Raw genomic sequence first — 12418 nt, 5'->3', positions numbered from 1 at the left:
CAAGAGATGGTGGTCAACTTTAGGAAGAGGAGAACTGTGACCAAACCCATTATCATGATGGGTAAGCAGGTTGTGTAAAGCACTACAAATATTTTTGGTATCCACTTCGTCAGCAGACTGGACTGGAGGAGCGGCACCATCTGTACACACTGTCCATATCATACTTTTCTAATACTGCTTTTCATGTATATATTGTATATTTCTATTCAGTACCTGACTTTGAAATTCTGCAATTCAATTAAATCATTTTTATCTGGACATTTTCTGTGTTTATTCGCATAAGTACTCAATCCATGGTTTCTTTTTTCGTGTAGTTATGCTTTATGGATTTTAATCTTGTCTCTGTTGCAATGCACACTTTTACCCAGTAGGTGGCGGTAATGAACCATAATATTGGATGTCGACAACCATTCCAAATCCAACGAAGAAGTCACCCAGGTTCAGCCAAGGCTTGGAGTTACAAGTGGGCAACATATCGGTCACTGTGGGTGCACCAGGCAGGTAAACCAGGTCTATCACGACTCGGTTTTATACATATATCTTAGTAAAACCGGATTGTTTTGATTTGGCTCGCTAAGTGTGCTAGCTATCAACTTGTTCTGCTTGACTTGACTAACATTAGTAGCAGAAAACCTACTGAAGCTAACGTTAGCTTAGCCAGCTGTTAAATGTCCCTGACTAGTGTTAGCTAGTACTTAACGGAATTCAAACAAGTAACGGGTTATTCTTTGTCAGATAATCTTGTCATGGTATATCCAATGCCAGATTTCTGCTTGCTTGGTTGTAGCACACATTAATCGTCCGTCATACATCAAACTAATATGTTATTGGGTTCACGCTAATCCCATGTTTTCCTTTCTCTCCAGTTTCCAGCTGTGTCCGTCTGTACAGAATTGCAGGAAACACCTTGCATCTACAGATTAACAACACCAAACTTTACATAACATTAAAGCTTTGCTCTGATGGTGCCGGAAACCACTAGAAAAATATTATGAGGACTAGAGCCAGAACCTAGACAGGGCAGTCCAGATCTTTTTTTTTCTTCCCTTTTTTCCAATTGAAGACAAATGGTTTTGAGTCATGGATCAAGCTGTTGTGGACAGTCCTGTTACCCTTGTCATCAGGGCTCCCAACCAGAAGTACGGTGACCAGACCATCAATTGTTACCAGAACTGGACTGTGGAGAAACTCAAAGCACACCTGTCTGATGTATACCCAAGTAAACCAGTGAGTATTTCACTCTGATCCACTCAATGCTGCTTTCTTCTGTAATCTTTTACACTTCTCTGTCATCCCAGCCAGCTGATCACCCTTATTGAATCACAAGGAAGAGTTACATCTTTCATGTTTTGTGTTGTTTATTTTGCCTGTATTGTTTAGTTTGACAGAATAGTGTGACACATTAACATCATGGTATGCATAATCAGCTCGGTCACCGGGATGCCATGTATGTGTTTCTCTGCGTTTGACCTCAAGAAGTAAATTGTTCATGATAAAACCAGGCATGTCAGATGTCAGATTCACATTTCCACTCAGAGCTAATGTGGAGGAACGTGAAAGAAATGTGTACACAGCCACAGACAACGTTTCCTGGGTGAACTTTTCTTGCTGTTTGAATTCTACTAAACTTCCCCTATGATTCATATTGCTGTTGAATAATCATCAAAGTGACACAGACCATTAACCTTGATCTATTCTCTGAAGGGGAAAGAAATTGGGTCTCTAGAGTCACAGTAGCTGAAAGAGCCTTGGAGCCTGTAGATTTGACGTCACAGTGAAAAGAAGGCATTTAGAGTCCTGTTGTATTGTGTTGCTAATCTGACTTTGCTCCCCTTCCTTTCTGCTCATTGCTTGTTCTGATGCAATCATTGTAAACACATATGGACAAACTGTTCCCTTGTAAAGCTGTAGAGTAATCTCTGTAACGGCTGCACTTTTGTCAGTGTAATTTAGCAGATATTAACTGTGGCAGATTTTACAATAAGGCAACCTGAACCCAGAATTGCATGTGGCCAGGATTTAAAATAGGCAATTTAAACTCCTGAAGGCCCATACAGTGAATGTAGGCTTTAAGAGGACACACACTGACCTTGTTGTACTGCCAGTTTAATCCACTGTTAAGACCCACTTATCCCAGTTGAGGTTACTACGATCTTATCCTCATTACTCACTCATAGAATCTCTGCCTTCTGATGTTGTCACCTACATGACCACGTTTGCTGTTTTCCTGCTTGTTCTTGTGTTCTTGTCAATATTAAACAAAAAAAATCTTTAAAAAGGAAAAACCGAATTAAGCAAACTCCAGTACATTGTAGACATTGTTGCTAATACAGACTCCCTCCTCTGACCCTGTTGTCATTAGAGCTCCAAAGACCAGAGGCTTGTGTATTCTGGGAAGCTGCTTTTGGATCATTTTACCTTAAAAGATGTGCTCAGAAAGGTATGTTCTCTCTGTTGTTGTAGGCCTGGTTTGCTTGTTTAACAAAGGGTTACTAGATTAATCATTGTAAGACCATCAAAGAGCAATTGAGCTGCCTGATCCCTGCTTTTAACAGCTGCATACACTATTAGGCCATAAGTATGTGGACACCTGTGTCTAAGTCTTAAGTTTGAGATGAGTGCCTTAGTGTCAGTTAAGTTAAATCTTGTAATGGAAGATATGGTTCTCTGAGTTTGTGCAGAGGTTCCAGTTGCCCACATACTTTATTTGGAAGAACACACTTAAAAATGCCAATATGGTAATTGATGATAGTCATAAATGTATATTTATCCTCATTTGCCATATGAGGAAGTTTCTTTCATGTATTGTCTTTGTGTTTTTGGACATTATGGAATGAATGTTTCCATATTTTAGTGTGTGTTTTGATTAATCCAATTTATCTTGATTTGAATCATGCACCTGACAGTTATCATTTGTAAATCTTTAACAGTGTAATGGGGTCGTGAAAGGGCAGCAGACGTCAGCACCATATAAACATTAAACTGGGCTTTGTAGTTCACAGATTATTTGACTGCTTAAACTTAACGGCTAAAAGTGAGTGTTCTGAAGTGTTGTGTATTGGTTATGTGACACAGTGTTCACCCTTAAAAGTAAGAAGCTTTTTTTCTTTGAACATGCAATAGTTAAACTGTGTGTGGTAATGAGCTGTATTGGCTTCTACAGCAGGATGAGTACCATATGCTCCATCTTGTGTGCGCCTCAAGAACCCCTCCCAGCTCCCCAAAGCCCCTCGGCAGCCGTTGTAACAAGCCTCAGGAGAACTTGGCCAGTCCCACGGTGGGTCACCCACACACTTGTTACACCTTTCCATTCATTTCATCATCACCACATTTCCTTTCATCATCCAGTTCACTGCTGTAATGTATGGCTCCCTGAGGATTTGAAAAATATTGCTTGTTTTTTTTTCAAAATGAGCCATGAACTATTATAAATATTCAGAACTTATTTTTTTGGTTATAGCCCCTTACAAACTCAAATAGCCCTTCCACTGGTCATCAGCTCCAGTCATCTACAGGGGAGAGCACTGATGGACTCAGACAGCGAGCTGGACCCTTCCCTTACCACCAGATGTATTCACAATATATGCACAGGTAAGCTTCTGGACTGGTGAAACTTTGATAACATCTGCAGTGTAAAGTTACAGGGTATTTTATTTTCACCAAAGCGATTAGAGCAACTAAGGATAAAAAAAAAAAAAAAAACGCTTTAAGTGATCATTCCAGAGCTATAGATTATTTATCAAATACATACACCTCATTATGCAAACATGACAGCAAATAATGTCTAAATAAGCACCTCACTCACTTTTATGTGAAAGTCAGGACGGCAGTCTTATTACATTGGACCTATTAAGATTTCCATATGACTGTCAACATGGCACGCCTGAATCGAATGCCATCAGATTAACATAAAGGCTGCAGCTGCAGCACAAGGTAAAAGCAGAGAGCAAACTGTATCATCTCCTGTGCTAAACAAAAATCAAATCAGTTTAATAAATTTTGAAACACTGAGAATGAGCCCTCTCGCTGTGCTGTGTAAAAGCTTCATGCAAAAAGGATCTAAATGAGAGTTCCCAACTATATTGGAACATCATATAATATGCAGCAGGATGAGACATTTTATTTAATTTCATTTTTTATTTAACTGGTTTAGTTTAGTTTAGTTTAGTTTGCATAGTCAGATTGCACATTCTAAAATTGTTTGTTAAGGATAACACATGAAAACCAACACTTAGGATAGACTGTATGCTTTTGTCTTGACTGGAAAATGAATTAGGTTGTTGCTTAAAGCTATAGCCACTGATAACGTCCTGCGTCCTTAGCAGATCTTGTACCTAATGTCATCTGACAAGTTAAATGTAACTGTAATGCAATGTCTCTCTTTCCAGCTGGAACCAGTATCCTCCACAGTCAACTCCTCCCACAAACATGCCCGCTTATTACAACCCCATGACACTAATGTGGTGGCAGCAGCTGTACGCACGGCAGTACTACATGCATTAGTAAGTCCCTTCATGTCTCTGTTTTCTGTTTCTGGTCAATGTTTTTTAGAACATTGTTCAAACAACAACACAAACTAGAATTACCGCCTTGCGGTTGTACACCTCCACCAACCAGTCAAATTGCAGTTCACATCCATGTGTGTCTATACATGATATATGTAGTGAAGACTTTAAAGAATTTTAATAAAAGGAATTAAGTGCATGAATTTTTAAGATTACATTTACCGAGTTAAATTAATGAAACTAAATGAACTTTACTCAAATTATTAATTCAATAATCACATCCTGTTTGTCTCTCTCTCCTTCCAGTCAGCTACTGGCCGCCTCGTCTCAGCACCTCAGGCCAGACCAGCCCTCGACTCAGTCTAACCAGCCTGATCCTCTGAGCCAGCGACCTCAAGCAGATCGCCGTGGCAACGCAGAGGTCCAAATGAATGCCCAGGGAGGGGAGATCCTGAACGAGGAGGAGCTGAACTGGGATTGGCTGGACTGGGTGTACACATTTTCTCGTGCTGCGATCTTACTCAGTATAGTCTACTTCTACTCCTCCTTCAGCCGCTTTGTCATGGTGATGATGGCCATGCTGGTGCTTTACCTGTGAGTGATCCTCTTACTTTACCTGTGTATGTGAACCTGCCGCTGCATTCGAGTTGGCATCGGGGCTATTTCGTAAAATGCCTTCCACCTCCAACATGATAAAGAGCTTGTTCCTTGACAAAACTACATCAAAACAGTCTATAAAAAATGTTTTGTGTAATACAAAGTTCATTTAAAGGCATTGATTTATCCTAGAGCTCCTCCTGCTATTGTATTGTTGCCATGGGTCATCCTACGATAATATTGTCAAGGTCACATGACTGGATAAATGGGTTTTCAGGGGTGTTTCACTCGTACGTTTTGACAAAAACACCCAAACTTTAGTGTTTGAGCCTCAATGTCATCTCACATTGAATTTCCTAACAGTAGCCTTGAGGAACCAATTCTTTTCGGAAAAATGGATGTCATTAAAATCAGTCAAAGAAGAAATCAAAACCACAATAGTTGAATACTTTCTCTTTCCTTCAGTAGACTTGTCATGTTTTACTCAACATAAAATCATGCTGCTCTCTTTGCTGCATTGAAGGCCCTTAGTAGTTTTGCAATATACTAACTGGCAAGTAGTTGTTTTGTTTGTTGATAAATTGGTTAGTCACTCAACAGAAGTTAAATCTAGTACAATTTTTAGAAATCTTTATAGAATAACAGTCATTTTGACTAATATATAATATAGCAAAATTCAGGTTATACATTCTCTGTTTTTTTTGTTTCATGTATGAGCAAAAAGATTTTTGGCACTGGAAACTTGTGAACTGCGAGCTTGATTTGGTTGTTTCTGTCTGCAGGCACCAGGCTGGCTGGTTTCCTTTCAACCTGGAGAACGAACTCCAGCTCCCTGGAGACAGAGCCAATCAGGACGACATGGAGGGAGAGCTACAAAACCACGACTTACAAGAAATGGTCACTACCTTTCTCATCCATCTCAGCTTTACCAAGACCATTACCCTCAGGGCTGATGGGATTTTTATCTGTAACAACGATTGTTTCTGTAGTGTAATGTTTTCAACCAAGTACCAGTTTCCACATCATTAAATGATTTTCAGTGTAGTTCAGCAGATGGATTCAGAAAGTGGAAATCGGTTTCAGATGAGATGATGAGAATTAAATTCCTGATGTTGGTTGTAAATATAACTGAGACTAAAAAAAGTGGCAAAGAAAAACTAAAACGGAAGTTTTTAAATCTTTGCGGAAATTAAAGTTTTCTATAAAAAGACATTAAAAGAAAGAAATGAAAACAGTACCATCACTTTTGAGCTTCCAGGGAAACTTCATGAGGGACCAAATAGACTTCGGCTTTTGATATACTTTATCTGCATATGATGAGTCTGCTCAGATATTGAAAGTAACTTTGCATTAGAGAGCTATTGCTGCTGTTAGCTTAGTGGATATCTAGTTTCACAGTCAAGTATGTCACATGCATGGTAGTCAAGAGACACTGTACATTACTGCAGTGTGGAACATCTCTCGTGTTCTCATCGTTTGACTTCATCTTGTGTAGGAAGGAGCGATGGATGACGGCTCGGATGATGACGGGGAAAGTGGAGAGGAAGGAGCAGAGGATCCGAACAGTGCTCCCCAAACAGGCTTCCTGTCGTCCACGTGGTCATTCATCATAACCTTCTTCATGTCACTCATCCCAGAGGGGCCGCCAAACGCTGCTAACTGAACCACGGGCACCACGAGCCGAGACACTTTTTCCACAGGAGCATGTTCTTTCTTTAAGAGGAGGACTAACATCCTTCCCGCTTTGGGGAACCTCTTTTTCTGTTGCAATGCAGTGTTATAGTTTCCCAGTAGTCTTCTTTACTCCATATCTTAGACTTTGAGCAGAAACACAAATGACTGATTTAACGTGAAAAGAGAAAAAACGGTCACTTTATATTGACCTTTGTTTGTCTGCACAAGGACAAACATGTTGAACTGTCACATGAAAAGAACATTAGTTGAACTTGTATGAACGAGGATTCCTAGTGATGCCTTGTAAACATAGTGAAAATATTAATAATAATAGTGTCTGCCAATGCATTGTTTCTATAATTTATATATATATATATAGGGACAGAAGGCACATTTATAAAGGCAAGTAATTTCAGCACTACTTGTGTTTAACAATATGAATCTCTTTTTTTCTTTGTAAGAAGCTACAATTCTTGTTGACATAGTTTTGTTTGAATTGTAATGATTATTATTATTTTTTTGTAATGGTGGGTGTATTTGAAAAAGGGCCACTTTAGTCCAAAAGCTGAACTTCACAGCAAGTTATCCTGAGTCATGTAGCACCTGTGATAAGTGACATGAGTGATTTTGGCTTGAAAGTTTATAAAATGTGTCTGAACACATTGTGTACTGTGTTGAAGTGTAACACAGAGTGATGTCGGCTACTGAAAAATGAATCAGTGTACCACTAATGCTCTCAAACAGAATGGAAGAAATGAGTGAGACAGAAGAACTGAGCTTTCACCACTAATGGAATATCAAACAGGACGACTGTTGCGTTTTAAGCCGTGTGGCGTTGAGCGGACAGGAGAAACTTTAAAACTTCCTACTGTTAAAGCACTGCCACAATGCAGAGTTCATGTAGGAAAAGACCACACACCTCTCAAGTTTGTGAAAATGGCTGCTGCTGTTACATTTATCATGTTGTGTACCAATAATAATATTCATGTTTATTAAACCTACGTTCATGGTAATGTAGTCATGTGTAAATAATTGTGACCAAGATACTGAGTGTGGGAATTTTGCAGTTGAAAAACAAACTTGTAACTGCCCTCAAAGTATGAATATGTGGACACTGTTTATAAATCTTTGATTTTTGGCATTTTTATATTTCAGTTTCTTATAACTTAATGGCTGATATCCAATACCCGTATCTGCCATAAGCTAATCTAGGCTGATATATGTGATATACCTGGTTAATGTATTGGTCCTGCCATAGTTTTGACAGTGCATTATACATTACAGGAATTCTACACTAGCAATATTGTAAGAACTTTAGGTGGAAAAAAAAAGAAAATCTGCATTTTTCTCAATGTGATGAGAGTCCAGAGTCCATCTAAGATTGAAGGTGAAGCAAAAGGCAGGCCAACAGAAAGAAGTGTTCACTCTGAGGCTCAATGATTCAAATGAAGACAGAAAGACGTCACCATGTTTCCACTTTTATTGCTTTGCACCATTCTGCCATGACAGAAAAGTCATCATTCAAGCTAACAACAGGATGCACTGTGCTTCACTGATGTTGTGTGTCCGTACATCAGAACAAATGCATTTTTTTACAAAGTGATGTTGGTGTGATGATGGAGGGTAAAACATCCTTTTTGTTGCTGATATTTTTCATCCACCTCTATTAGCTAAAATATCTGAACTGAGAAACATGATGTGAGCACAGGGTCTTTTTTTAATCAAAATAAACAATATTATGAAATTATAAGTACTTGGTGTACTTGTAGAGCTATAACCATATATGACTGAATTTCAAATTAAGATCTAGTTTTTTACAAAAGAGATGGTTGGCAAATTGTCACAGACTTCAATTTTTGATGTTGACAGTAAAATAATTTGACATTCACTGATCATTCAAAAAAACCAGTACCTCAATATTGATTACAGAGCTTTTATGCTGTGAGCAATTACTAGAGCTGTGACAGTAGAACACGCACACAGAAACAGTAGTTAGGGTTACATTTTTAAAACGGAGGACAGCTCGAGTTACATCATTTGAGTCGGTGGCTCAAACGTGGAAAAACATTACGACAGACAAGCCTCCGCAAATGAGCCGAGTACTGGTTCCATCTTGTGATGATGGCCTGTCTTTGGCATTTGTGTGCCATCGTGTGTGTACCTGTATATCTGATCTCAACACTTAAATTATCAGTACAAGACTTGCACATTGAAAGAGCTTCGACAAGGCACATAAGCTATTGTCCGTAGAGTCACTGTAGCTACACACAGACAGAGCCGATGAAACAGACACAGAAATCGTTTCACAAATTATTCTTCGCCTGGATATTAGCTAGGTTCATGAGTCCATACGTTGCACGGTATGGAATACTTATTGCTAAAACAGGACTGCACGTAGCAAAATAAGAACAACTTCATAGAATACAATAGTTTTTACATTTACTGTAGAAATATTTTTGCATAAAATGATTTGCAACGCTAGACATACCAAATTATCTTTACACCACACACACACTATAACCAACATTAAAACTGACAGTATAAAACGGGTGCGACTAACTGGGGTCACAAATATTCTCTCTTTTATTCTGCACCTTACTATATTTTTATGATTTACATCATTTATTAAAATAGTTGTGATACCAGCGATGACAGGAATACAGTGGACAGTTAATTATCGCTGCCCTGTGACAAAAATATCAAGTGACCACAGTCAGAAATCCTTCAAGATTCCTGAGTTGTTTAACTGACATTTGAACAACAGCTCTATAGATACTGTGGGAGGAGAAGTAACCTTTTTTATCAACACACTATAATCCATTCTATGTAAGAAACTATACTGGCAAAGTGCTTACTGTACAGTACAGACTTTATATGGCATCAGAAGTAGGTTTTCTCTAATGTTACGAATGAAAAGAACACAGTACACATACATACAATGATATTTCTATAACAGCACATAGAATAATGTGAATAGTGAGGTTTATAGTGAGAACAAATGACCAACTTTCGAGCAGCAATATCAATACTGAGTGTTCTCCTGTAGGATGGAGAAATGATCTCTAAGTAAATTTATAAAGATGTATGCAGTAGTGGTGTGGTGTAGTAGTATCAGTATCTATTTGAAAGTACCTCTGTTTTGGTTTGTGTCATTTACTGTGTCAGACCAATTATGAAATATAACCATCTGTCACTGACAGCACCTGAATGGCTTTAATCAAATGAGTTTTGAAGCTGGTGTAGTTTACTGAAAGGTCTCAATCTGACCTAAAATGCATGAAAACAAACAGTGCAGGACAACGGAGCTGCAAGAAGCAAACATGTACAGAACTGGGACCAGCTAAAACAATGACAGTAAAATTGAAATTAAAATATACAAGGGGTTAAAAGGTAAAAATTAAATTTGCACAGTCTGAAATCCCCATCAGTGAGGCCCCTTCCTTTGGCATCTGTGGTTTAAGTGGGTGATAAGAAATTGCTAGTTCCTAAACAGTGAGTGTCGGTGGGCAGTAACAGCAGAATTCCTTCATTCCTCGGAGATGTGTGCTCTACAGTACATCACGGCAGCCATTTGTAAATGTGCTGCTCACTTCAAGACTTGAGTGGAGTAGGACTCACAGCCCTGGGGGTTTGGGAGCTGTGCAGGCAGGTTGTGCTGCTCCAGTTCTACGCCCCCTTTCCCACTAAGATGGTGCCCGTCAGCGGGGTAGAGTGTTATGTGGGAGACGGTATCAGGAGGGAAGGAGGGCCTCCCTTTTATCACAGGAAGGTCTCGGCAGTGGAACCTCCTCCGGGTGAGTCTGGGCTGACGTCGACTCTAACGCAGGCCACCTTCTCCTGGCTGTCATACAGAGATGAACACACAGAGACAAGATGAATGCTTCTGCAAATTTATGGCGATGCTAAAGGTGGAGAGCAACTGCACCTCTGAGATTGTTCAGCTGAAAATCTCAGTTAGCAGTACACTCAGAACAAGATTTTACCACCTACAGTAAAGTGTTAAAATATGCAGCAAATTTTAAATGTTGAAATGTGTTTATGCAAGTCAGATGAGCGACATTAATTTAATTTTGTAATAAAAGTATTCCTGTCAACATACTCAAATTAACAGCTAAAGAAGCTGTTGAATTAAGCCGCATCTTTATACAGATTTAGACTTATACCCAACACGCAATACTACATTCCCTATGGATTTATACTTAAAAGGGCCGTATCAATTTTAATCTAATTTAATGTACATTTCCAAAATCCTGCTTTAGATATTAAACTGTTTTCTACCTTCCAGGTAACAAAACACTTAATTTTATTTCACTTCAGAACAAAGATAATCTTTTAGTCTTACAGATACAGTAGTCCCTAACGGACAACATTAAGTCATCTTTTTTGTCCACATAATATTATGATACTATAATTGCTCCCAACTGGGGATCTGGAAAACTCCAGGAGATGGCATCGCTACCTTCCACTACACTTCTCAGGTTGGGCACAAGAATCTGTGCACGAGGTAACTGCTTTCATTTCATTAGAGATATTTACTACCAAAAGGCCAGAATCAGAACTACATGCCAAATACAAACACCCATATACACAAACATGAACACAAACACAAAGAGAAGACAGGCATATAGGGTTCAGTGCAGTGACAGTTCAAACAAGCAGACGCAAACATGCTTATAACTCAGTGATTAAAACAAATTCAATCATAAAAGAGAAAAAGCTAAAAAAGAGTTGACAGGTGACACGCACTATGTTCAGTGTTAACATGTGTCAAGGAATGTGGTCCTTTTGTATTAGAGGCAAAAGTCACGAGTTGATTGCGTAAACATTATTAGTTAGTAAGACTAAAGCTATTTCAACTAAACAAACATTTTATCACAGACCATTTGCCCTCAAATACTCAAAAACGAACGAACACAACAACACACAAAGCAGTGTGTTTTATTCCAGTGTTTTTGTTTTTCAAATAGCTGAGGACTGACAGTTCTAGCCATGCGCTAACTGTCTGAGTATCAGTGAGCGGGGTTAGAGCGCAGCCATGTAGGTCAGATGTTCTGCATCAGACACACAGCCCTGCTACCTCTTCTTCCATTGGGAGGTTGTGGGTCACTAGTCCTATTCTGTATGATCTGTTCAAGATGGACACAATAACACACAGCTGACTACCAGTGTCAGAATTAACCATTTCAAGTTGCATGTAACATGATGGATCTGAAAATGTGTTTCTGGACTGTTTTTCTGGATCTTATCAGCCATCAAGACATAGATTAAGGAGGTAGTAAAATAATTTGGGAACCATTTACATTAAATCTCATCCATAAAGCATTTGAAGCCATCGTCAAATTGCCTCATGAGTATCTGACCATTAAAAATAATAAAATGTAATCAGAAAAGATGACACTTTTGGAGTGATGCACTGCTGTGTAACTAAAAATAGAATTCGCTTAATGCCTCACTAGGCATTTGCAGCATTGGGCATCAGAGTGTGGTTTATGGGAACCACTCACCTCCCTGAGAGTGTTTTCACTGGGATGCTGAGCCGGTTTGAACCTTCAAAGCCAACCTTCAATCCCATTTCCTCTTCTTCGTGTATTCTGGACTCTTCCTCCTGGGTGGAAGCAGCAATGGGAGCATAAATTAAAAAC

The 12418-nt window shown here is 39.0% G+C and overlaps 2 protein-coding genes across 9 annotated transcripts in view; one reads left to right on the top strand and one right to left on the bottom strand.

Annotated features, from left to right (window-relative positions):
- Window positions 1-422: 422 nt before the first annotated feature.
- Window positions 423-7793, top strand: LOC111657631 (homocysteine-responsive endoplasmic reticulum-resident ubiquitin-like domain member 2 protein). 3 transcript variants are annotated; one of them, XM_087175011.1, is made up of 9 exons: window positions 423-497; window positions 867-1227; window positions 2363-2440; window positions 3164-3277; window positions 3461-3591; window positions 4389-4502; window positions 4812-5099; window positions 5885-5999; window positions 6598-7793. In XM_087175011.1, exons 2-9 carry the CDS (start codon window positions 1081-1083, stop codon window positions 6763-6765), a joined length of 1155 nt encoding a protein of 384 aa, XP_087031137.1. In that variant the 5' UTR covers window positions 423-497; window positions 867-1080; the 3' UTR covers window positions 6766-7793. The 3 variants fall into 3 exon arrangements, with proteins under 3 accessions (XP_087031137.1, XP_087031138.1, XP_023265664.1); XM_087175012.1 differs by having other exon boundaries at window positions 423-501; window positions 3167-3277; XM_023409896.2 differs by having other exon boundaries at window positions 423-501.
- Window positions 7794-8241: 448 nt separating this feature from the next.
- LOC111657630 (sodium bicarbonate cotransporter 3-like) overlaps window positions 8242-12418 on the bottom strand; it is a 41105-nt gene continuing 36928 nt past the window's right edge. For 5 of the 6 annotated variants that reach the window (XM_023409889.1, XM_023409895.1, XM_087175009.1 and 2 more), the window contains 2 exons: window positions 12281-12381; window positions 8242-10617 (listed from right to left, as the gene is read on the bottom strand). In XM_023409889.1, coding sequence (XP_023265657.1) covers window positions 10536-10617; window positions 12281-12381 — 183 coding nt within the window. In that variant the 3' untranslated portion in view covers window positions 8242-10535. Of the gene's footprint in view, window positions 10618-11853; window positions 11903-12280; window positions 12382-12418 lie in introns of all 6 variants that reach the window. The other variant, XM_087175008.1, reaches the window with a different exon arrangement.

This window comes from Seriola lalandi, unplaced genomic scaffold (genome assembly GCF_002814215.2).
Source record: "Seriola lalandi dorsalis isolate HSWRI2012SDOR001 ecotype SW California unplaced genomic scaffold, Sedor1 jcf7180002054408, whole genome shotgun sequence".
Taxonomy (NCBI): Eukaryota; Metazoa; Chordata; class Actinopteri; order Carangiformes; family Carangidae; genus Seriola; species Seriola lalandi.
Note: the sequence above shows the minus strand (reverse complement) of the source record. Positions and strands in the feature narration are given on the sequence as shown.

Excerpts from the sequence above, each read along its gene's own strand:
- LOC111657631 (XM_087175011.1), top strand. The coding sequence starts at position 1,081 with ATGGATCAAGCTGTTGTGGACAGTCCTGTTACCCTTGTCATCAGGGCT. Across the intron at positions 5,100-5,884 it reads GCCATGCTGGTGCTTTACCT|GCACCAGGCTGGCTGGTTTC; the intron begins GTGAGTGATCCT and ends TTCTGTCTGCAG. Across the intron at positions 6,000-6,597 it reads ACCACGACTTACAAGAAATG|GAAGGAGCGATGGATGACGG; the intron begins GTCACTACCTTT and ends CATCTTGTGTAG.